The sequence below is a fragment of the Heterodontus francisci genome, chromosome 32, assembly GCF_036365525.1.
Source record: "Heterodontus francisci isolate sHetFra1 chromosome 32, sHetFra1.hap1, whole genome shotgun sequence".
Taxonomy (NCBI): domain Eukaryota; kingdom Metazoa; phylum Chordata; class Chondrichthyes; order Heterodontiformes; family Heterodontidae; genus Heterodontus; species Heterodontus francisci.
The window spans coordinates 26,729,535-26,755,897 of NC_090402.1; the positions used below are offsets into that span (position 1 = coordinate 26,729,535).

Genomic DNA, 26,363 nt, shown 5'->3' on the forward strand with positions numbered 1-26,363 from the left:
TGCCATTTGCCCTGTAGCCCTGGAGGCTTCAAACTCTTTCATTATGATTTGTCCAAAATGAGTCAATACAGTTTCTTTTGTTTAATCTGTTTTGCTGCTGAAATGGCGGAATGCTTTAGAGGATTTAAAATGCTCTCCATCAGGAAGGAAGATGCAAATGACTTATTGAATTGCCCGAAATAGCTGACATGGTTAATATGTTGTAACTAGCAGAGACCCGCAAAACATTTGCAGTCAAATTAGTATCTCTACTGCAACAGTACTTCTTTAAATACAGGATTTATTGTTATTCTTTCACTGAAGAATTTAACAGAATTGAAACTTCTCACTCTGGAAAAAGCTACATAAAGCTGTCCATGTGTAAAAACAGGCCTAGGAATATAAATTCAAATTTTGTCAATAGTCTGGCCTTGTGTCCTGTTTATAGCCATAGAATATGAAAGTAGAATTGGGAACTGTTTTTCTCTCCTGAGTTGAAAAGGCAGGTTTACTTCAAATGGGCTCAATATTATTCGAGGAATAAACACTCTATTTCCTTGAAGTCTGCCTGTTATCATTTCAGCATCTATCATTGAAGAAAACAGCTTCCTAACTACCAATCTTGTTCCATGACACAGTCCGTATTTAGGATTCAGGTTTCATAGAAATATTGTAACTGCTTCTTCCTTGAGTCTAAGTTTGTGTGGTGGCATGCCCATTGGAGTTAGTCTTTGAAACATTGGAGGGTGTAGATTGCCATCATCATCTTCGTCTATAGAATCAATGCTCATGTAGTCTTTTAATGCAGCTGACCGCTTTTCTAAAACATTTTCATTCAAATCTAGTGAATCTTCATTTTTAGCAGAGAATGTGTATCAAAAAATTTCCCCCCCACACTCATTGTGCCACACTGAACCAATCCCATCATTTCATCCACCTCTCCCATGCCATCCCCATCCCATGTCATTCCATCCCTCTCCTGCCATCCATATTCCCATGCCATCCCCATCTTGCCATCCCAATCCCACCCCATCCTTCACAGAAACAATCTCTCAAGTCAGGGTAACTTTGTTATTGGGCTCCCTTTATCGTCCACTGTTTTGTTTCTCCACCAACGACTCCCCCCACTCCCCCAAATCCCACCGCCACCAACCGTTGGCAGCCACACATGCGTCAAGTGCTCCAGTCCTCCGTGCACTCCATGTGCGCCAGACACCAAATAAACTCACCAACTAACCAATCAAAATAGACGGGACAGATAAAAACTGAATATTATTTAATTTCTTTGGCTCAGTATAGACAGTTGCCTGCCATATGTTTCGGTGGTATAAGTGGTGGGGACTGTAAGTAAAAATGACTTTGCTTTTTAAACTATTTTTTCTATTTATTACCCTTGTGCTTTTTGTTAAAGATTAGCTAGACCTCCATGAGTAAAGAATCAGAGGTACCAGGACCAGACCTGTACTGGCCAGTCACAACACTCCTATCTGAAAAGTTGCCTTAATATCTATAAACTAAATCCTGATGGAGAATCTAAAGTAGAAGTATAATAATGTCTTTGGTGTCATACTCTGGAGTAGAATAACCCTACATAAGTACACTCCTTATCTGTTCTTCTATCATATGTTCCGAAAAGAGATTGGATTGGGTGAATTTTGTGCTCATTGTTGGAAATGAAAGTCTGGATTAAGCACTACCATGTAAATAGAGGCTCAATTTACTTTCCTGAATAATGTGTCCAAATCACAACCTTAAAATAGTATTATCCACTACACCAATCAAAATTTCCCACACCAACAACTGTAGTGGTATTTTTGAGTGAAACTTCCAACTTAGACTAAATTGTAAGCAATTCTGAGCTGTGCACTGGTAGAACAAAGTTACAACTACCCAAACTCATTTCCTTCAGGACCTCAGAACTGGAGCCTTCATCCAGCTTTTTATATGCCACTGAATATGCTATGTAATTCCAGGACATTTTGTATTTCCTGAAAAATGCTTATTTGTGAATAGTTTTCTCTAAAGCACTTTTTTTTATTATGATTCCATTACCGATCCTCTTCAGAAACTAGGAGATTAGGGTTGCCATAAGAAAACTGGAAAAGGCCATAGCAGCAAATGCATACTGATACACAGCATCCTGGAGTTGATTTCTGTCCCTGCCATACAATGAGAAACTGATGGGTGGGGCATTGACTCTACTTGCCTGATGACTTGCCAAAAGACTTGCAGGTTGGCAGGTAAATTGGCCATTATAAATTGTCACTAGTATAGGTAGGTGGTAGGGAAATATAGGGACAGGTGGGTATGTTTGGTAGGAATATGGGATTAGTGTAGGATTAGTATAAATGGGTGGTTGATGGTCGGCACTGACTCGGTGGGCCGAAGGGCCTGTTTCAGTGCTGTATCTCTAATGTCTGATCTATTTTCTATCCGTGCTAATTGTGCTGCTTGTAGGGAGCTCACTGTTTGAGAGTGTGGAACTGTGACTGGGTAGAGACTGAAGTGGGCCTGCAGCATTATCTTAAGGGGAAGGGCTAAAAGGATTGCGGATGATTAACAGAGTAGCAGATTAAAGTGGCAGGGAAAAATATATAGAGCATACCGAGGAGCAAGGAATTTAATTTAAGGGAGCCTCTAAAATTCCAGAGTCTCAAAAGTAATCAAGTAAAAAGTCATTGCAAGATCTACTTCCAGTTTAGTCTGACTGGATATTCCTTTTAAATAGCGCTGCAAATAGTCGTCTTCCAACCTGAACTGTCCGTGGTTTGAGGGCAAGTTGAAGAAAAGGTAGGGACAGTGATGATTGCTCAAAGATGGCGGTCAAACATCCAAGGGCCCTCATTTTAATGTATTAATTAGGCTCCATTAGTTTTGGGCAGGAGTGATGGTTGTATAAATTGAGGCACCCCCCCCCCCCCCCCCACAACTCTCAATGGGCAGAACCTCACAGGCAGTAAGTAAACAATTTTTTAATGATTGTTATCACACTACAAAAAAGGCAGTAAGGATCCGAATGTGTAACTTTTTAATATGTTTTATTTCAAAATGAATCACTTTTGTGCTTAGATATATATCTGAAACCTTTATTTTCAAATCCATATCTAAATTCTAAGATCTAATAAAAGACCAGACGTACAAGACTGGGGACTTCCTTAACGAGGTCTAGAAGTTATCCTTGAGTATGATTTTAGTCTTGTTAACTATTATTTAGAGTGAAATGACCATTTTACTTTTCTTAAAGAACCTTCCTCTCTCTGCTCGGCTAATGAATAGTAGTTTAAACATTTATATGGCCCTTAGGAAGTGAAAATCAAAAACATGTTACTCCACTGATGACAGTTGCAGATTAACTTAAAAATTGGGAGGAAAACTTGTTAAACTCTGTATTTATAAATAAAGTAATTAATATATTCTTGTGCAAAATGGCTTTTTATTTTCACTCATGAGCCTGACATTTTTCTCCTGTTCATCAACACTTAAGAATTGCTATCAATTCCAGTAATTAAAGTAAGCCTTTATTACAGGGATTATGCCAAGTATCATAACTATTAAATATCTTAGCATTTCTTTTGGTGTTTTTTGCAGGTTGGGGTTAAGGCAGGAAGTTACCAAACTCATCATAATTTGAGCTGGCTTCACCAGGTCATAAATGCAGCTCTGATTGCAATTGGCTCTCAATATCTCTCAACAAACACAGTAAAATAAATGTTTCAATATGCTTACCATGAATGCACGTGGGACCTGCAAATGGCCGGAAGCAATCACACTTATAGTTCGTCCACAGATCCACACACTTCCCATTACTATTACATGGGTTCTGGTGGCACCAGTTTGTCTTCTTGCAACCAAGTGTAAAACTCCTTGACATATTTTCTGAAATAGTTTGTGGCAATATAGTACTGTTATCAATTTTCAAATCCTGTAAGCAACCAGTAAAATAATCCTGAATTGAAAGGTACATTCCTGGGTAGCCACCAATGTGTGTTGTCCTAAATGAATTTGGTGAAGGAAGGGAGGCTGTATTTATGGTCTTTGAGTCTGAACAAGTATAATTTGGACAACTTGGATGTGATAAGGTTACCAGGAAGCTTTTCCCCAGAAGAATTGTTAATTGATGCCACTCGCCATCATTAACTTGATGAGTGAATGAAATGCTAATTGTCTGACCATTTATCACAGCTATGGACATTAGCTGGCCGCTATAAAGTTGAATATGTATGTATTCATTGAGTAGATCTCCTCGATAGAGCAATAGCACATTTGGTATGGTTGTCCTAAAGCGTAGACTGATGTTAAATGGCTCATCACGTGCCGGAGTCCTGCTCTGATTAATATTTGCCATTTGCACAATCACATAGCCACTGAATAAGGAGAAAGTTGTTGATTTTGAACAAGTAGTGTCATAAAAACCAGGAGGACATTTGCAGATGTAACTGTGAATGTCATCCACCAAGTTTGGGATGCATGTTGCTCCATTATGACAGCGATGCTCAAGACAGCCAGCTAGTTGAATTGAACAGTTCTTTCCTCCCCATGTGACATCATCTTCATCCATTGTGAGGCAATGGCATGTGTAGTCTGCAATAAAGTCTTCACAAATGCCTCCATTTTCACAAGGACTGTTCTTGCATTCATTGATATCAATTTGACACATCACCCCTGAGAGAGGAAAAAAAAGTCATAAGACAGCGTACTTGTGGTTTCAAAACGATATAACTGTTTATGTTCTGAATATAAACTATTATTGTGTGAAATGTACCTGCCTTAATACTGTGGGATTCATCATAGCTACATTTTGAAGTGCATTGTGCTTGTTGAATGATGCTTGTATTGAGCAAAGATAGAACAGTAACAACCTAATCAAACAGAACTATTCCAATGTGATTTAGACAAATATGTATTGAACTCTTATGTAAAGGATTTTCAAGCCTAAAACCAAAATATACTAAACTATAACCAGATTTTGGAAATAAATAATGTATGTGCATACCTTTTTAATCCCTAATACTAGTAGTCCATGGCTTTCTGGGCCAGCTGTATTATTAGGTTTGCAGCTTACAAACTAACCAAAACTGACAGTAAAGTTATTTAAATGTCAGGACGGGTTTCATTGCTGTAATAACCAGATGCTCCAAAAAATTGTTCTGTTTGTGTTTCTTTCACTTTACTTTCTGTTCCTTTCTCCTCCCTCTCCTATTTTTTTTATTTTCTATGGCATATGTTTGAAATTTGTTACTTGCCTATTTTCCATATTGTTAGTCAGAGATAAGTCAAAAAAAAACTTAGGCTGAAAACTGCCTCCAAAGGTCAGTTTTTCAGACAAATAAGGCTCAGTAATCTAACTGTTGACATCCTATATCTTTGACATAATTTTCTCACATTAAATAGTGGAATCCTATCACACAATGAGTTATCTTATCCACTCCTCAGGCTGAGAGATCATACCCTGTAACCAATAGTTAATATGGAGTATTTAAAAATCTCAATGGCACAACACAGTGGCATTCCGACACAGATTGGTAGAAGGTAGTGTTTTGCACAACTTTCTCCCATCTCTCGAATGAAATAGGTATTCTGAGTGAATTGTTAAGTGCTTACATATAATAAAAATATCAGCAATCAGAACATAGTGAGAAGTTCGATACAGAACCATTACCTGGAGGCACTATACGATTCCTCTTACAATCCTCTGACATTGTACATGTCATTAGATTGACCAACTATCAACAGAATATCTTTGTTTTCAATTGGTTTGTTGTTCTATGATCTGAAAATATTTTGAACTATGTTTCTAATGTGGAAAGCCTCTGATGGGCAACATAGGCATCTGTGCAATAGCTTCAGCTTGTAAAGCGCAACAACTAAAATCTGTCCATCAGGCCGATATATCTGCATCTAAATACAAGACTGTTTATCAGCAGAATACCAGCACTGCCTTCATTTTGATATTTCTATATTGTTATAGTCAAGCGAGGAGGGGTTGAAGGGCTTCCCTCTTTCCCTCTCCTTGTTAAACCACAACAGGTTTAATTCTTACTTAAAATGGATGTACTGACCAATTCAGTCAGTGTTTGATTACTTACTTGCGATGAACATAAGAACCAACTGGGCAGATTTTCTTGAGTTAACAAAGAAAGTGGTTAACTTTATTGTACTGAAACTGAACTTTAAAAAAATAAACTAAGCACCAACTTCCACTCTCTCTCTCTCTCACACACACACACACACACACTAGAGCTTTACATACACACAAATAGGTTACAGAGTGGAGGAAAGTAGATTGGTTGAGTTAGAGTCCATAGAGAAAAGGTATACAGTCTGTGAAGTTTGGTGATTTGGCTGGCTTCTAGCTGAAATCAGTGGTCCTGAGGCTTTCAGTTTGAAGTGGTAGATGATTGGTTTGGTGAGTCTCTTGGAGATAGTGATGCTGATGATTTTCTCCAAAGGGGTTTCTGATTATAGCCGGAGTATGCAAAGGTGGTCAGTCAATATGCAGGAGAGTCCAGTTGCTTCTCCTCTGCAGCAGAGAAAAACACCAGTTTAAAAACCACAGATGGGGAGGGGCTTGTCACATGACCATCACTCAGTCATTCAAACCTAGCAGTTAGCAGTGTTTCTCTGCTTGCTGAGAGAACAGGTAGTTCCTTTAAACTTCCTCTTTCTTGCTTCTTGCTGGGGACGTCGCAGACATTTTGTCTCTCTCCTCACCATCCTTTGCAATGCAGGATACATTGTCTTTTTTTAAAAAAATACAAATTCAGATCTCCAGCGAGTGAACCAAAAAAAATGATCAATCAACAAAACGCACTGACATAACACCTGCCCACCATGTGAAATGCAGTCTGACAACAGGAACATTTCATTATGAGGCAACAAATTTTTTTGAAAACTGTACACACAAACTCGGCAGTCTCACTGTCATGGCCATACTCTAGTTTAATTAATTTTCCTTATCCGGGATTGTGCGCGAGCATAACTGGACAATTCCAACTCCTCTGATTGGGCTCAATCAGCTTGTGCTGCAGCATAGGCTGAATTTCTTCTTGTATTTCTACAATATCTTCCCTTTCCATTTTCTCTATATCAGTGAACTCAACCCTGGATTCAAAGTTGTTCATAACTTTGTGAAAATCATCCAGTGCTTTTTGCACATGTTTTTCTCTGTGCTCATCCAGCCTGGCCCACAATTTCTCCTCAGTTTGGATACTTGACTTGCAGTCACCACCACCATCTTCCAAATCTGCCACAAAAACCTTTTCGGTCTTAGGGTTTTCCTTTGGTTTATGAGCTTTTCTGTGTCTCCCTTCAGAATTTAAATCTTGAATTTCTAGGTCTTCAGTCTGAATTTCCTCCTGAACTGGGGTCAGTTTCCTGGGACCTAGGTGATAGGGATTTTGTTTTCTGGGAGGGGTCTCTCCTATATCCACATCGTGTAGGACTTGGTTTGTCCCTGCAAATCTCTTCAAACACTGTGAGCAGCCTTATTCGGTCTCCTCTCTGTTCTGCGTTTAAATAGGAGAGTACAGTGTCTAATTTCCCTAACTGTACGGAAGGGGGTTCAATTTGAGAGTCCTCCAGGCCTCCTTGTAACTTGTCCTTGCAATACTTTCACCCTCCTCTTTCCTGACTGCCTGACATACCTGTGCTTGTTTGTCCCCTTCCCGGTTGTGATACAGTTTTGACATATTGATGTGGCACCGCCTTTGCTTTTTGCTATGATCTGGGGTGTCAATTATATAATTCACTTGGTCAATTCTCTTTATTACTCTCTACGGGCCACTGAAATGGGCTATCAGTGATTCTCCCTGTATTGATAGCACAAACACATGATCTCCGGGCTGAAATGTTCTGGCCTTGGCATGTTTATCCACCTGCCTTTTCATAGCTATCTGGGAGGTTCTTGGGTGTTCCTGAGCCACCACACAGGCTCTCGTGAGCCATTCTTGGAACATGGAGATGTAGTCTAAAAGGGAAGATTCATTCCTGGATTCCAAAAACCTCTCCTTGATTAGTTTTAGAGGACCACTCACCTCATATACATAAACTAATTCAAAGGGACTAAAGCCAGTGGACTCATTAGGTGAGTCTCTGGTAGAAATGAGAAGTTCCAGTCATGGGGGTACTCATAGAAGTATGCCCTGATCATTGTCTTTAGGGTCTGGTGGGACCAAAGCCCCTTGTGACTGTGAGTGGTAGGCTGAAGAATTTAGCGGGTTAAGCCAAGATTACCCATAATCATTTGAAAAATACTGGATATAATATTTGTGCCCTGATCCGACTGGATCTCAGCAGGCAGCCCATATAGGGTGAAGAATTCGGTAGCCCCCCTACCACTACCTTGGCAGAGAGTTCTTAGAGGGGATAGCCTCTGGAAATAGAGTAGCCACATCCATAATGGTGAGAAGATACTGGAAGCCCTCTTTTGTTTTCAGCAGGGGGTCCCACACAATCTACCAGCACTCTGCTGAACGGTTCCCAAAAGTCAGTATGGGAATCAGGGGTGCAGGTTTCATTGCAGGTTGAGGCTTCCCCACAACCTGGCACATGTGGCAAGTCTCTCAGAACACGCCCCCGCCAGATCATTACCCAGGAGCAGGTCAACCCAGTCCACAGGTAAACTAGGGACATTCCCCAGGGTTAAAGGTATAAAGGTATGGACATATACTTTCCTCCAATACTGTTTACTAGCACTTTAGCATTCAGTGCACTCCCTGGGCAAAAGGTCATGCCTTTTCCCAGCAGAACGGATTGGGAGGCCCCTTTATCCCTAAGTAAAGACAAGGTTAAGGGCGCTCTACCTGAATGCAGGCAGCATTCACAACATGATAGATGATTTAAAGGCACAAACAGAAGTAAATGGGTATGATCTAATTGCCATTATAGAAATGTGGCGACAGGGTGACCAAGACTGGGAACTGAATATTCAAGGATATTTGACATTTAGGAATGACAGGAAAAAAGGAGGTGGTGTTGTGCTGATGAGGGCTGATATCAGTACGTTAGTAAGGGAGGATCTCAGATCGGAAGAACAAAATGTGGAATCTGTTTGGAGCTAAGAAACAGCAAGGGGCAGCGAACGTTGGTAGGAGTTGTTTATAGGCCACCAAACAGTAGTGGTAGTGTGGGGCATGGTATTAATCAGGAGATTAGAGAAGCATGTGGCATGGGTAATACAGTAATTATGGGTGACTTCAATCTGCACATAGACTGGGTAAACCTAATGAGCACTAATGCTGTGGAGGATGAGTTTCTGGAGTGTGTTAGGGATGGTTTTCTAGAGCAGTATATTGAGGAACTGATTAGAGAACAGGCTATTTTAGATCTAGTTTTATGTAATGAGAAACGGCTAATTAATAATCTTGTAAAAGAACCTTTAGGGATGTGTGATCATAATATGATAGAATTTTACATTATGTTTGAAAGTGAGATAGTTCAATCTGAAGCCAGGGTGTTAAATTTGAAAAAAGGAAATTATGAAAGTATGAGGGGCAAATTGGCTGAGATGGATTGGGAAAATACATTAAAAGGTATGACAGTGCAAAGACAATGGATAGTCTTCAAAGAATTATTATAGGTTACAGCATTTATACATTCCTTCAAGGCACAAAAACCCCAAAAGTAAAGGCAGTCAACCGTGGCTAACAAAGCAAGTTAAGGATTGTATAAGATTAAAAGAAAAGGCCTATAAAGTTGCCAGAAATAGTAGTAAACCTGAGGATTGAAATAATTTTAGAATACAGCAAAAGAGAACCAAGAAACTGATAAAATAATGTAAAGTAGCAAAACACATAAAAACGGACTGTAAAAGCTTCTACAGGTACATAAAAAGGAAACGTGTGGCTAAGACAAATGTGGGTTCATTACAGACAGTGTCAGGAGAATTTATAATGGGGAATAGAGAAAGGGCAGAGAAGCTAAATGATTACTTTGTGTCTGTCTTCATTGAGGAAGATACAAGAAATCTCCCAGAATTAGAGGTCCTAGGGATTAGGGGGAAATGAGGATTTGAAGGAAATTAGTATTAGTAACAAGGTTGTATTGGAGAAATTAATGGGGCTGAAGGTTGATAAGTCCCCAGGACCTGATATTCTACATCCCAGTGTGTTGAAAAAGGTAGCTATGGAGATGGTAGATACATTGAAGATCAACTTCCAAAATCCTTTAGATTCTGGAGCAGTTCCTGCAGATTGGAAGGTAACAAATGTCACCCGACTAGTTAAGAAGGGAGGGAGAGAGAAAACAGGCAACTACAAACCTATTAGCCTTACATCAGCAGTAGGGAAATGTTAGAATCTATTCTAAAGGATGTGATAAATGAACAATTGATAATAATGATCTGATTGGGCACAGTCGACATGGATTTATGAATGGGAAATCCTGTTTGACGAACCTGTTGGAGTTTTTTGAGGATGTTACTAACAGAATTGATAAAGGGGAGTTGGTGGACATAGTATATTTTGATTTTCTGAAGGCTTTTGATAAAGTCCCCCACAAGAGGTTGGTTCGCAAAATTAAAGCACATAGGATAGGAGGTAATATACTGGCATGGATTAAGAATTGGTTAACAGGCAGAAAACAGAGAATAGGAATAAACGGGTCATTCTTGCGTTGGCAGGCTGTGACTAGCGGGGTACCGCAAGGATCAGTACTTGGGCCCCAGCTGTTCACAATATACATCAATGATTTGGATGTGGGGACCAAATGTAATATTTCCAAGCTCGCAGATGACACAAAACTAGGTGGGAATGTGCATTGTGAGGAAGATGCAAAGCGGCTTCAACGGGATTTGGACAGACTTTGTCAGTGGGCAAGAACGTGGCAGATGGAATATAATGTGTAAAAACATGAGGTTATCCATTTTTGTAGGAAGAATAGATGTGCAGAGTATTTCTTAAATGGCAAGAGATTAGAAAGTGTAAATGTACAAAGGGACCTGTGTGTCCTTGTCAATAAGTCACTGAAACCGAATATGCAGGTGCAGCAAGCAATTAAGAAGGCTAATGGTATGTTAGCATTTATCGCAAGAGGATTTAAGTACAGAAGTAGTGAAGTCTTGCTTCAGTTGTATAGAACCTTGGTTAGACTGCACCTTGAGTACCGTGTTCAGTTTTGGTCCCCTTACCTTAGGAAGGATATTATTGCCATAGAGGGAGTGCAACGAAGGTTCACCAGACTTATTTATTTACAGTTGAAAAGGAGGATAACTTGCCGGAAGTCCCGAAAAAAAATTAATAACCAATAGGGGACAGGGACTTAATACAATTAACATAAGTAAAACATCAGTAACAAGGAAATTAATGGAACTAGTGAGAAATCCCCAGGACCTGATGGTTTCCATCCGAGGGTGTTGAAGGAAGTAGGGGAGCACATTGTAGATGCCCTAACTATAGTCTTTCAGAGTTCCCTAGATTCAGGAGTGGTCCCCCTGGATTGGAAAGTTGCACATGTCACTCCACTTTTTAAGAAGGGTGAAAGGGGAACCAAGGAAATTACAGACCAGTTAGCCTGACATCTGTGGTGGGGAAGTTGCTGGAGTCTATAATCAAAGATAGGGTGACTGAACACCTCGAAAAATTTCAGTTAATCAGGGACAGCCAGCATGGATTCATGACAGGAAGGTCATGCCTGACAAATCTCATTGAATTTTTTGAAGAGGTGACTAAGGAAGTGGACAGGGGAATGTCTATGGATGTTATTTATATGGACTTCCAGATGGCATTTGATAAAGTCCCACATAAGAGACTGTTAATTAAGGTAGAAGCCCATGGAGTTGAGGGCAAATTATTGACATGGTTAGGAAGTTGGTTGAGTGGTAGGCGACAGAGAGTGGGGATAATGGGTAAGTACTCCGATAGGCAGGATGTGACTAGTGGTGTCCCGCAGGGATCTGTGTTGGGGCCTCAATTATTCACATTATTCATTAACGACTTGGCATAGTAAGTCACATATCCAAATTTGCTAATGATACAAAGTTAGGTGGCATTGTAGACGGTCTAGATGATAGCATAAAATTGCAAGGAGATATTGACAGACTAGGTAAATGGGCAAAATTGTGGCAGATGGATTTCAAAGTGAGCAAGTGTGAGGTTATCCATTTTGCACCAATAAAGGATAGAGCCAGGGTACTTTCTAAATGGGAAGAGGTTAAGTACAGTGGATGTCCAAAGCGACTTGGGGGTTCAGGTGCATAGATCTTTAAAATGCCACGAGCAAGTGCAGAAAATAATCAAAAAGGCTAATGGAATGCTAGCCTTTATATCTAAAGGATTGGAGTATAAAAACACAAAGGTTATGCTGCAGCTGTACAAAGCCCTGGTTAGACCCCACTTGGAGTACTGTGGGCAGTTCTGGGCACCACACCACAGGAAGGATGTATTGGCCTTGGAGGGAGTGTAACGTAGGTTTACAAGAATGATACCTGGACTACAGGAATTAAGTTACGAGGAGAGATTACACAAATTAGGCCTATTTTCGCTTGAATTTAGAAGGTTTAGGGGTGATCGGATCAAAGTCTTCAAGATATTAACAGGAAAAGACAGACTAGATAAAGATAAATTATTTCCACTGGTTGGAGATTCAAAAAATTAGGGCTAGACCATTCAGGAGAGATGTTAGGAAGCACTTCTTCAGACAAAGGGTGGTAGAGGTTTGGAACTCTCTCCCACAAACAGCAGTTGAAGCTAGAACAGTTGTTAATTTTAAATCTTAGATAGATATATTTTTTGTTAAGCAAAGATATTAAGGGATATGGGCCAAAGGCAGGTATATGGAGTTAGGCCGCGGATCAGCCATGATCTCATTGAATGGCAGGACAGGCTCGAGCGGCTGAATGGCCTACTCCTGTTCCTATCTTCCTATGTTCCAGACTTGTTCCTGGGTTGGCGGGACTGTCCTATGAAGAGCGATTGGAGAAACTGGGCCTGTATTCTCTAGAGTTTCGAAGAATGAGAGATGATCTCATTGAAACCTACAAAATACTTCAAGGGATAGACAGGATAGATGCAGGTAAGATACTTCCCCTGGTTGAAGAATCTAGAACCAGGGGACACAATTTCAAAGTAAGAGGGAAGCCACTTAGGACAGAGATGAGGAGAAATTTCTCTCCTCAGAGGGTTGTGAGTCTTTGGAATTCTCTACCCCAGAGTACTGTGGAATATCCGTCATTGCGTATGGTGAAAGTAGAGATTGGCAGATTTCTAAATACCAATGACATAAAGGGATACGGGGATGGTCTGGGAAAAAGGCATTGAAGTGGATGATCAGCCATGATTGTATTGAATGGCGGGGCAGGATCGATGGGCTGAATGGCTTACTCCTGCTCCGAGGTTCCTATTTTCCAATGTGTGACTATGGGCTTACTCACCTCAGTCAAGGAGTACTGTGTCGCTTTTCCTCTGGACACGCAATCCTGGTAACTCTCAAGGATTTTGTTAAATTTTCCCGCATTCTCAGTGGTAGGTTTACTCGGGTTTTACTGCCACAGTTAAAGTCACAGTCTGATCTGCTGTGCTTTCCATCAGGGTCTCTTTTCCTGCACTGGTCTGGTGTACCCTGACTAAGCCTATGGGTTTTCCCCATAATTTCCAGCAGTCAGCTTAAAGGTGACCTGCCTTATTTCAATGGAAACATGCAGGCTTCTGGGCGTCATTCCTGTTCTCAGCACCTTCCTTTTTGGCCTGAGGAGGTTCCCTTATGTTTCCAGTTCTCCCTTCTCGCTCATAGCTGTTCATCCTCCTATCATTCTCCAACCTTCTATCCTTTTCAGCTTTTTGGAAGTGACTAGGGAAGGGTTTCCCTTGGAGCAAGGGCTCGTGAATAAGTGTATAATCATCAGCCAGGATTGCTGCCTGCGTGGTTCTTGAAACCTTTTGTTCCTCCGTGTGGTTGCTTATGGAAAGGGGAAGTGAGTTTTTGAACTCCTCGAGGAGGATCACCTCTCTAAGGTTTTCATAGGTGGACTCTATCTTTAGTGCCCATATCCATCAGTCAAAAGCGAGTTGCTTAACCCTGTCGAACTCAATGTAAGTTTTTTCCAGCTACTTTCAGAGAGTTTAGAACTTTTGATGGTACACCTCTGGTACTACTAGCTCGTATGCACTCAGGATAGCATTTTTAGTTATCTCATAATCTGATGAACTCTCATCAGGCAATAGTGAATAAACCTCATGGTCCTTTCCTGTCTGTTTGCTTTACAATAACAGTGTCCAGCTGTCTACTGGCAACTTCAACTGTTTTGCAAGTTTTTCAAAACCGATGAAAAATGCTACCACGTCCCCCTCATTAAACTTTGGTATCAACTGGGAGAACTTTAAGAGCCCAGTACCTAGTCCTGAGCTAGGGGAAGTTCCCTCAGTGCCTTCAGTGGGTACATTGGGTCTTCCCCTATTGCGTTCGAGTTGCCTTAACTCCCTTTGGAATGCTCTCTTTTTCCCTTTCCTCCCTTTTTCCCTTTCCTGGGATTCTGTCTCCTCTTTCTCTCTCTGAAAAACTCTTTTTCTTTTTCTTGGAATTCTTATTCCAATCTCCTCTGTTCTAGTTGTATCTTAGCTAACGTTAGTTTGTCTGCTTCAGATTCTATGCCTGTCTCCGGTTATTCAGTATTAATTTTAAAATAGTTGGCCACAAGTTTTAAGATTTTAAACTTCCTAGCTTTTGGACGGATAATAATTTCTAACTGCCCAGCTACATTCTTCAACTCTTCAACAGATAGAGCTTTTACCTGGCCCAAGTTACTTCACTCTGTTCTAGGAAGGTACTAGCCTTGAATGTGTACATTTTAGTACTCTAGCACTGAAAACCACAAGAAAACCTGTATTGAAGTTTTAAAAGTATTACTAGGGTTCAATTTGGTTTCCCGCTTCCAATTTCCCATTTGTCTTTGGGTTTGATCTCAGATATGAGCCACCAAATTTTTGTTACAGTCAAGTGAGGAGGGGTTGAAGGGCTTCCCTCTTTTCCCTCTCCTTGTTAGACCACAACAGGTTTAATTCATAAAGTGGATGTATGGGCCAATTCAGTAGGTGTTTGATTACTTACTTGCTATGATCTTAACAAACCAATTGAACAGATTTTCTTGAGTTAACAAAGAAAGAGATTAACTTAATTGTACCTAAACCAAACTTTAAAAAATAACAACTTTCACTCTCACTCACAGTAGAGCGGCTAGATTTTAAGAGCTGCTCAAAACATGGCAGCCTGCAAGCGCAGGCCACGCACCGTTGAACCACCACGATCTCACATGCAGCGGCTCATTTAAATAGCCGGGGCGGCCCACCACCCCCAATTATGTGGAGGGGGCAGGCTGTCCAACGCCAGCAATGGCGTCAGCTGCCTGTGCGCAGGCACTGGTGCCATTTTTAATTGGCAGCCAGCCCTGCTGGCATATTTAAATTTTTAGAGGTATTTCCCGCACCCCCACCCCGCTACACAAAAATTTAACGAAATAAATTCCCACCCGCAATAAAAATTACGGTCAATATTTGCCCTTCTCCCCCAAAACACTTAGCTTTGAATTCTGACCTTCCCCTCCCCAGACTGTACAAAGTTGAAAGTTCACCCCTTCCCACCCATCCCTACTCTGCTGATGCTGATTTGACCTTGTTTTTCCCCCCACCCCTGCAGTAAAAATCTTAACACCTCCCCCTCCACACCAGTGTTCGGCCTGCTTTCCCCAGACGGGGAATTGAAGGCACGGGAGTGCCAGCTGCCACTCCAAAGATCGTGGCGAACTTGGTATATTGCTGGTTAGTCTATTTAAATTTAATCATCTCCTTGATTTAAATATTTAGATTCAGTTCCGTCGCCCAGTGGCGGGGGTCTGCCACGGAGCCTTGCCACTGCCGGGAAGATCGGGCCAGGCCTTCCTGGCATTGGCCTCCGTGGCGGGCCTCTGCTAGAACCATCTTCCAGCAGCCACCAAACCACCCCCCCCCCCCCACCCCTCTCTCCAACCCAAGGAGCCTGACAACAGGGGCTCAGTAAAATCCAGCCCGAGGTTTACACACACACAAATAGGTTACAGAGTGGGGAAAGGTTGATTGGTTGAGTTAGAGTCCAGAGAAAAAAGGTTTACAGGCTATGGAATTTGGTGATTCGGCTGGCTTCTAGCTGAATTCAGTGGTCCTGAGGCTTTTAGTTTGAAGAGACTGGTTCGGTGAGTCTCTTGGAGATAGTGATGCAGAGGATTTCTTCCAAAGGGGTTTCTGATAGTAGCTGGAGTATGCAAAGGTGGTCAGTCAACAAGCAGGATTTGAAATTTTTCAAGCTGGAAGAGAGAGGGAGAGAGGGACCCCTACTTAGGGTCTGCTCATGTCAGAGTCTAGTTGCTTCTCCTCCACCAGAGAAAAACACCAATTTAAAATTCACAGATGGGGAGGGGCTTGTCACACAACAGTCACTCAGTCATTGAAACATAGCAGTTAGCAGTAGTTCTCTGTATGCAGAGAGAACAGGTAGTTCCTTTAAACTTCCTGGGTCTTGGTTCTTGCTGGGGACTTAGCAAACATGTTGTTCCTCTCCTCATAGTCCTTTGCAATGTGGGTACAGTGTAGCAAACTAGGTGATCATTTTAAGCTGAAAGGATGACTTTGCTGGCAGCTTGTCTATTTAAAAAAAAGTGTTTTTAAAAAAAATACAAATTCAGATCTCCAGCCAGTGGAGTAAAGAAAATTATCATTCAACAAATCGCACTAGCAGAACAATATTAATCACACAAACTTTCACTAACTTTTTTATTTCAAATTGCAGTGTTTTCTGCAAGTAGTTGTGCTTCTTTATTCATGGCTATTTTTGTTCCATGTTTTACATCATTGTTTTTCTTCATCGGATCATTTTCTTTTGCAATGATCTTCCCAGTTAGCTCAGTTTTAATGCCACTTGGTACAGTTGCATATTGTTTAACCCCAGTGGCCAATCTCAGCAGTTAAACCCTACACCTCCTAATATAGTGTTTAAAACCCTTCAATCTGGTTTCCACCCAGCACAGAAACTGCTCTTCTCCAAGTCAACAACAACATTGTGACTGTAATCCGTTCTCACTTCTCATTGCTAGCTGTTTGACATTGTTGACCAAAGTTTCTCCTTGGCAATTTGGCTTTGTAGCACTGTTCTTTCCTAGTTTCATTCATACTGTTCCAACAAGAACACTATCTCCCTTACAGACTTTTTTCCCTCCATCCCTGCAAGGTCATGTTTGATGAATGCCAGATTAGGTCCTTGGTCCTTCCTGAAGGTTATCTGTATACTTCACCTTGGTGACTGTAGCGTTTTAAGATTTGCATTGTACATTTTGTACACTTGATGCTGCTGTACAACACACATGAGCCAGCACAGGGAAAGTAAAAGTAAAAAGAGAATACAGAAAAATCCATTGTCGTTCAATAGAATGCTGTTTCTGTCTCGCATCTTTTACTAAACCTCGCTCCAGTTCCAAGAACACCACTGTGTTGACGAGGTAAATAAAAATGGATGGTGAAAAACAGGAAACACTGCTTTCAGGTATGAACATTTTTTGAAGGTTTTAGTGTTCATTCTGAAGACTGCATTTTAAGTTGGAAACTGTGTTAGAGACAGCCAGGAAGCTTGTACAGTGTAAACACACACTGATCTCTGCAAAATAACAACCAATCAAAAAAATTTAATCTTGGATCATTGCAGAGAAGTTTCCTCTGAAAGGAAAGTGATCCCAGATCCTTAATCATGCATTATCAGTGCTCTGCTGATTAATATGGCACTGTCTATGCCCAATCTACCACCTTTTGATGTACATTCAGGGCCATCATCTATATTCCCACGTTGGCAAAAGTGGCTGCAATGGTTCGAAGGTGCGATGGCAGATTTTACAATCACAGATAACAAAAGGAAAAAGGCCCTACTTCACTATGGAGGTGAAGAATTAGAAAATATCTTTGAGATACTTATGCCTGAGCAAAATGACTACAATTCAGCAAAAAATGCACGAACAGTCTACACCCAAGAAAAATACCATATTTGAAACTATCATCCGGCGCACTAAGCAAGAAGCAAATGAGATAATTGAGATGAAATGAGAAATATTGCATGTGATTGAGGCAACAAGAAACCAAATGTGGCTGGTGATGTTTTTTAGTTTTAGAGATACAGCACTGAAACAGGCCCTTCGGCCCACCGAGTCTGTGCCGACCATCAACCACCCATTTATACTAATCCTACACTAATTCCATATTCCTACCACATCCCAACCTGTCCCTATATTTCCCTACCACCTACCTATACTAGGGTCAATTTATAATGGCCAATTAACCTATCACCCTGCAAGTCTTTAGCATGTGGGAGGAAACCGGAGCACCCGGAGAAAACCCACGCAGACACAGGGAGAACTTGCAAACTCCACACAGGCAGTACCCAGAATGGAACCCGGGTCGCTGGAGCTGTGAGGCTGCGGTGCTAACCACTGCGCCACTGTGCCGCCACTAATGTTGAACATGTCGAACGGGAAATCAATACGCAAATAATCAAAGGCTGTCTCTCCATTCAACTATGCTGAAAAGCACTCAAGAAAAACAGAAAGCTGTTAGAGTTAGCTGTCAGAGTCCAGAGGTACTGAAGTTGAGGCTGCTAACAGTAACTACCACACTCCAAGTTCAACTCCTGTGAACACTGTTCATCGTTCACGTGCTGGGAAACCACCTGGAAAGCAATAACAACCGTCTCGCAGAGTTGCAGCTTGTCCTAAGAATGTTTCCACTGTGGTGGTCCTTACCCACACTGAACAGTGTCCTGCTACTGGTAAACAGTGTAAAGCCTGTGGAAAACCCAACCACTTGGCTTGTATTTATCGCTCATCAGCAAAATCAACTACTAAGGCCAATACCAACAGAAGGATGCCACATATGCGTAGCACAGCAAACTGGTGAGAGAATGTAGCTAATGTACAGGCAGCTGACCCTGAACATACTTTTGTCATTTCTCTCAGACACAGCAAACAGCCACATGTGACAGTGACCATGGGCTGCTCGGACATAGAAGTCTCAGATACAGGAGCATCCATCAATGTCATGGGAGACGAAACATTCAACAAACTTCAGGATTGCCCCATTCCCTGCAAACCAGGGAATACAAAAACTTTCCCTTGCAACAGTGACAAGCCACTGAAAGTCCTTGGGGCTTTTGAAATGCCAACCTCATTCAAAGACACTAGAACGAATGTCCAATTTTTTTTTAAATTCATTCATGGGATGTGGGCGTCGCTGGCCAGGCCAGCTTTTATTGCCCATCCCTAATTGCCCTTGAGAAGGTGGTGGTGAGCTGCCTTCTTGAACCACTGCAGTCCATTTGGGGTAGGTATACCCACAGTGCTAGAGAATGTGACACGCTTATCGGTTTCCACACAGCAACATATCTGCACACGATTGCAGTCATATACGCAATTCCTACACATAACAAAAACATTCTCAAACTGCATGCTGATTGCTTCACTGGTATCGGCAAACTGAAAGATGTTACATGCAAGCTGTATGTGCTCCCATTTGCGCATCAATGGTGATGAATACCATTTCATATCAGGAAACAGGAAAGAAGGAACTTCAATGTCTACTTGACCTTGACATTATTGAGAAAGTTGTGGATGAACCTACTCCTTGGGCCTTACCCATACAAGTTGTCAAGAAACCCAAGAGCAAGAACCAGATTAGAATCTGCGTTAATATGCAATCACCAAACCAAGCCATACAACGAGAAAGACACTTGACACCAACAAACAATAATATCATTAAAAAAGTAAATGGTGCTAAACACTTAGCTAAACTTGACCTCAATGCAGGCTATCATCAAAAGAAGCTTGCAGATGAATAGAGATATTTAACTGTATTCTCTACTAACATCGGACCGTTTCGATACAAGAGGCTCAACTTTGGAGTCAGATCAGCAGCTGAGGTATTTCAGCACGTTAGAATCAGCACGATACAATCTAGAATAGAATCATAGAATGTTTACGGCTCAGAAAGAGGCCACTTGGCCCGGTGTCTGCACTGGCTGATAAACGAATCACCCAGCCTTCAAGGACTTGAATGCACTCTCATCTACGGGTGCACTGAAAGGGAACTCGATATGCCTACATACATACCTCCAATGTCTCAATGAATGTAACCCCACTTTGAACAAAGACAAGTACTTGTTTAATGAAAGCAGAATTGAATTCTTAGGTCATATGTTCAGTGGTGAAGGAGTATCACCTGATCCATGGAAAGTTGAAGCCATTGCAAATGCTGCGGATCCTATAACACTGTTCATAAAGTCCGAGTCTGCTAGGACTTATCACGTACTGTAGTTGTTTCATTCCTGATCTTGCTACACTATCTGCGCCCCCCCCCCTCCCCTCAATGCAATCTGACAAAAGAGACCACCAAGTGGTAGGTAAATTGGCCATTATAAATTTCCCCTAGTATAGGTAGGTGGTAGGGAAATATATAGGGACAGGTGGGGATGTGGTAGGAATATGGGATTAGTGTAGGATTAGTATAAATGGGTGGTTGATGGTCGGCACAGACTCGGTGGGCCGAAGGGCCTGTTTCAGTGCTGTATCTCTAAACTAAACTAAAGCGGGAATGGACTAAATCACACAAACAGGCAGTACACCAGATCAAATAACGTTTGTCAGCAAGTTGCACAAATGCCTATTTCAACCCTGAGAAAACCACCCAGCTAGTTGTGGATGCAAGCCAGGTTGACTTAAATCCAGTTCTCATACAGAAAGACAAGACAGGTAACCCATCAATCATTGCGATGGCACGCAGATTGTTAATGCCTGTACAGCAATGTTATTCACAAACAGAGAAAGAAGCCTGCTCAATCATATGAGGTATCTTACACTTTCATCTCTACCTATATGGAAGTGAGTTTGAAGCGATCATAGACCATGGCTTGTTCAACAATTCACATTGCAAACCACCCACTCGAATAGAACATTAGATACACAAACTGCAAGAGTACAAGTTCCATGTTGAGTATCAGCCAGGCAAGCTCAACCCAGCGACTACCTTTCACGACATCAGTTGCCGATGGTCGGTCCTACTAGTCGTGAGGAAAAGGTTGCTGAACAACATCTTAACTGCGTAAGCATAAATGCGGTATCAAAATCGCTAAAATTAGCTGACATCAAAGCAGCAAAAAAACAAGATGAGACTTTGCAATTATGTATGAAGGCTATGGAATCACGAAACTGGAAAGATGTGATTGAGATCATCTACAAACGAAATCGCTCACACACTACAAGGTCCTTACAATGTTCGAAATGAGCTCACCATTAAAACCACATCTGATCTCATAATATGCAACAAATGTATTGTCATTCCACACTCATTGAGGGACTGGTTTGTCACTATAGCACAGGAAGGACACCAGGGAATTGTCAAAACCAAACAACTCCTTCAGGAAATGGTATGGTTCCCAGGAATTGGTCATATGGTAGACCACAAAATCAATCAGCGTTTGCCATGTCAACAACCACAATGTCAAATTTTTATGATCCTTTCGAGATGCCCAAACTACCTCCAGGACCATGGATTGAAGTTAGTGCTGACATCCGCGATTTTGCCACAGGTGAATACCTCCTTGTTGTCACTGATGACTACAGCCGATTCCCAATTGTGGAATTAGTTAACTTCAATGGAAGCTGTCATCCAAGAGCTTGACCAGATCTTGTTTGGAATCCCTCAAACGGTAAGAAGTGACAATAGACCCCCATTTAACAGCGATGAATTCAGTACATTCGCAATCTACCAAGGGTTCACTCATTGAAAAATCACACCCCGTTGGCCAAGAGCTATTGGTGAAGTAGAGAGATTTATGCAAACCTTGAAAAATGTGATACGTACAGCTACAGCTGAGAGCAAGTCATGGAAGCAAGAACTATATAGCTTTCTTCATCATTACGGAGTGACTCCTCACTTGACTACTGGTAAACCTCCAGCTACACTCATCTTTGCCCATCCTGTGTGCACCTGTTTTCCTGAGCTACCATGCAGAGCTAATGATCAATATGTACGTGAACGCGATCGAGCACAGAAGGATCGAATGAAGATAAATGCAGAGTGAAACATAAAATTTAGAGCTACACTGCTAACACCAGGAGATAAAGTATTTGTGAAATGTGATGGTCATATTGGAAAACAAACAGCCCTTTATGACATCCAACCATTTGTTGTGACCAACACAAAGGGATCAAATGATCACTGCTAAGCACGATTTGCAAATCATCACAAGAAATGTGTCATTCTTCAAAGCACTGAAAACACTATTTGTAGCATTGAATCTGATTCCGACATCATCATCGCAGATGAAGAACATGAGTCAAATGAGACTACACCTGATGTCAGACGATATCCTATTCATGAGAGAAAACGTCCACCATACTTAAGTGACTATGTTACGAAGTGAACTGTTTAAGTTTATTGTTTACATTTTTGGAAACTAACCTTTGAAACATGCTATGTCTCTCATTTACTAAGAAGGGAAGGGATGTAGTGTTTTGATATTTGCATTGTATATTTTGTACCCTTGACATGGCTGTACAACACACATGTGCCAGCACAAGGGAGTGAGGGTAAAAAGAGAATGACAAAGAATTCATTGTTGTTCAACAGCATGCTGTCTCTGTCTCGTATCTTTTACAAAACTTAGCTCCAGTCCTGAGAACGCCACTGTGACATCATCTGGAAGGGCAGAATCAGGTCATAAATGTATGTTGATAATACATAGCCACCAATCCACTTCCTCTTATGATTCCAAGGGTGTTGCTTGACTCTCCAACTAACTGTCCAACATTTAAGTGTTCACGGAAACAAAATTTAGGAAGCAAGACTGAACTCTTTTTTTTTTAGCTCCTTTGAGTATCTATCCTTAACTCCATCAACCTCCCCTGACTGCCACTGCAGGCTAAGTCTGGAGGTGAAGGACATAAGGATGCTACTTGATCCCAAACTGAGTTTCCTTCTCTATAATTCGCTCCATCATCAGGTTCTTCCAATGTTACCTGCCTTTGTCCCAATTCTCCTGAGAGTCTAATCCATGCCTTTTTTGCCTCCAGGCTTGATGTTTCTAATGACCTCCCGGCTTCAATCCTCCACAAACTGCAATGCATTCAGAATACTGCTGGCTATATCCTTACCTGCTGAAAGCTCTGCATTTCCATTATCCCAGTGTGTACAAGGCCCCATTTTTATTTTACACCACTCCATCTCAGTGAACTTCTTCAGCCCTGCTTGTTACCTTTGCTCCTCTGACATTGACCTGCTCACTATTGCTTGTCCTTCTCACTCCACCCTTGGTGGCATCTCTTTCAGCCCTTGCCCTCTTTAACTACCTTTCAAAATCCCTCCTTACCTCTTCCTGTCTGATTTCAAAATCCTATGTAAGAGTTTATTTTTCTACTGCTCTTTAGCTCCTGCTCTTAAATTAACTCAACTCAGCTCTAGCTATTCTTTTCCCTTCCACATTTCATTCTCCAATCTGTAAAGCATTCGGATATCTTTCTGACATAAGGAGCACTATATAAAAGTAGTTTTTAAATAATCTATTGTTTATCATGTTTCTTTATGTACTGTTTACTTTTCATAATCTGCACTATCACCATTGAAAATGGTGCTAATTTATTTTAGAATTAAATAAAAATTATATGGAAATTTGAAATATGTGATATAACTCTGTTTTATACACAATTGCAAAACTTCCTGAAGCAAACCAACAAATCTAACTTTTGTTTGGGCTTTTGTCCATTGTTTTTCCTCTTTAACTGAGCCTTCCACATGTGTGTTATCATCATTCAAGTGTTCTATTCTTAAGTAGCCTGTCCGTGATTAGCTCTCATTTAGCAAGGCTTTGCACCAAGGGTACATCATCAATTAATTTACTGTATTATTAAATGAGATAGATAAGGTAAATTAAGGTAAGCCAAGCCAATAGAGCAGGGAACACGGGCTAAAATTGATGTAATCAGTATTTGGAATTGTCTTCCAGATAGAGTAATGAAAACAAAAACTTTTGATTTATTCAAGACCAGTTAGATGTGTGTGGGGAGATTACGTTTATTCTGTTTGGATGATTAAGCAAACATAGACAAATTGTGTCTCATCTATATTCATCCTGTGATCAAAAGAATGGAATAGTTCAGACATGTGCATTGCTACAGACACACCTTGGCTGACTAATTAGGAATTACGCTTAAGTGCTGTGTCCTTGGACTAGTTTTCTTTCTGCCTTCCAAAAAATAACCAGAAAGACATCAAGGAATTTGACTCTAGGAGAACCGTGAGTAGAATTGTCTGTTGAGCATGGAAGATGAACCATAGGACTTCCTGACATGGAGTTCATGCTTTATGCACTATGTACCAGATTGTTCCAGATATTTAGCTTCATTATCATGTTTTTTTCCTAAGATGAGGTGAATATAATAGTCATGACAAAAATCATCATTAGGAAAAAGTACTTTAAACAACTTACTTTCTCCATACCTAAATAATCCCATGACTGCTATTCTTACAACTGCTTTTGATATTGTTTTAAACAATTCTCTCTCTTCCTCCTCCATCTCCAATTTTTGCCTCACTGCCATGTTCCCTCTGTTACTGAGGAGGGTGCATGCTCTCTAACTATGGGGTTCTTCACATTCATTAATGTGAGTCTGTGATCTCCCAATGGAATGCATAGTGAAGCAAGACAGCTGCTTTAATTTCTTCCCTATCCTCTAACCCTATCACTGGAGCCACTCAGCTGCCAGCAGTAACTGTTTATATGCAATTTTTCAATGATTCAGATTTTGGTTTTGGAATTGTGCAAAGATCTTAACATGAAATAAAAGGTATGAGGACTTAAAATGCAGTAATCAGAAAGGGTCATTCAGACCATCCGCCTTGCTCTGTCATTCAAACCCTGACTTAGGTCTTGATCTGATCATTTTTCACCTCTCTCCTCCTCAGATTCCTGTCTAATTTTTATTGAACCAGGAATTGATCTATGTCCATATTGAATGCTGCAGGTGAGCCAGCACCACTGACCTGGTGACCATCTGTTCCACAAGTCAACAACTCTTAAGCACAAATAAGTTACTTCAACAAAACAACTAGTATTTATAATGGGCCTTGAATGTAGTAAAACATCTCAACGCACGTCACAAGAGCATTATCAAACAAAATTTGACAACAAGCCACATAAGATATTAGGTCAGATGACCAAAAGCTTTCTCAAAGAGGTAGGGTTTAATGAGCATCTTAAAGGAGAAAAGAGAGGTAGAGAGGTTTGGGGGAGAATTCCAGAGCTTCAGTACACAGCAGTTTAAAAAAAATTATTTCATGGGATATGAGCGTCGCTGGCAAGGCCAGCATTTGTTCCCCATCCCTAATTGCCCTTGAGAAGGTGGTGGTGAGCTGCCGCCTTGAACCGCTGGAGTCTATGTGGCGTAGGTACGCCTACCAGTTCTGTTAGGAAGGGAGATCCAGTTTTTTGACCCAGCGATTTAGTTTCAAGTGAAGATGGTGTGTGGCTTGGAGGGGAACTTGCAAGTGGTGGTGTTCCCATGCGTCTACTGCCCTTATCCTTCTAGGCAATAGAGGTTGTGGGTTTGGAAGGTGCTTGCGAAGGAGCCTTGGCGAGTTGCTGCAGTGCCTTTTGTAGATGGTACACACTGTTGCCACTGTGCGCTGATGGTGCAAGGAGTGATTGTTTAAGGTGGTGGATGGGGTGCCGATCAAGTGGGCTGCATTTTCTGGATGGTGTCAAATTATCTAATCTCAGGTGGTACTTTTATGAGGGTGTTCTACTTGGAGTGATAGCAAGCTTAATTTCCTGGGCTAAACTGGCAAATAAAATCATCTGCCATTGCTGTTTGCTATCGAATGGCCCCTATGTGAGTGTGGATGTCAGGTGAGGGTATAAATGACAGTGGATCTGATGTCCATCCTTTTCCATACCATTAACAGACTGGCTGTTTGTACTATCTACACATGATGAAATCTTTGGTGAGACAGCACCTGAAGTATTGTGTACAGTTTTGGTTTCCTTATCTGAGGAAGGATATACTTGCCATAGAGGGAGTGCAACAGAGATTCACCAGACTAATCACTGGGATTGTCTTATGAGGAGAGATTGCCGAAATGGGCCTGTATTCTCTAGAGTTTCGAAGAATGAGAGGTGATCTCATTGCAACTTAGAAGATTCTTACAGGGTGTGGACACTATTGATATGGATAGGATGTTTCCTCTGCCTGGCAAGTATAGAACCAGGGGACACAGTCTTAGAATAAGGGGCAGGCCATTTAAGACTGAGATGAGGAGGAATTTCTTTACTCAGGGTGGTGAATCTGTAGAATTCTGTATCCCAGAGGGCTGTGGAAGCTCAATCATTGAGTATAT

At 41.2% G+C, this 26,363-nt stretch overlaps 1 protein-coding gene across 3 annotated transcripts in view; it reads right to left on the reverse strand.

Moving 5' to 3' along the window:
• Window positions 1-26,363, reverse strand: part of LOC137347711 (protein crumbs homolog 1-like) — a 194,648-nt gene that overhangs the window by 51,053 nt on the left and 117,232 nt on the right. For all 3 annotated transcript variants that reach the window (XM_068012525.1, XM_068012526.1, XM_068012524.1), the window contains one exon: window positions 3,706-4,641. In XM_068012525.1, coding sequence (XP_067868626.1) covers window positions 3,706-4,641 — 936 coding nt within the window. The remainder of the gene's footprint in view (window positions 1-3,705; window positions 4,642-26,363) is intronic.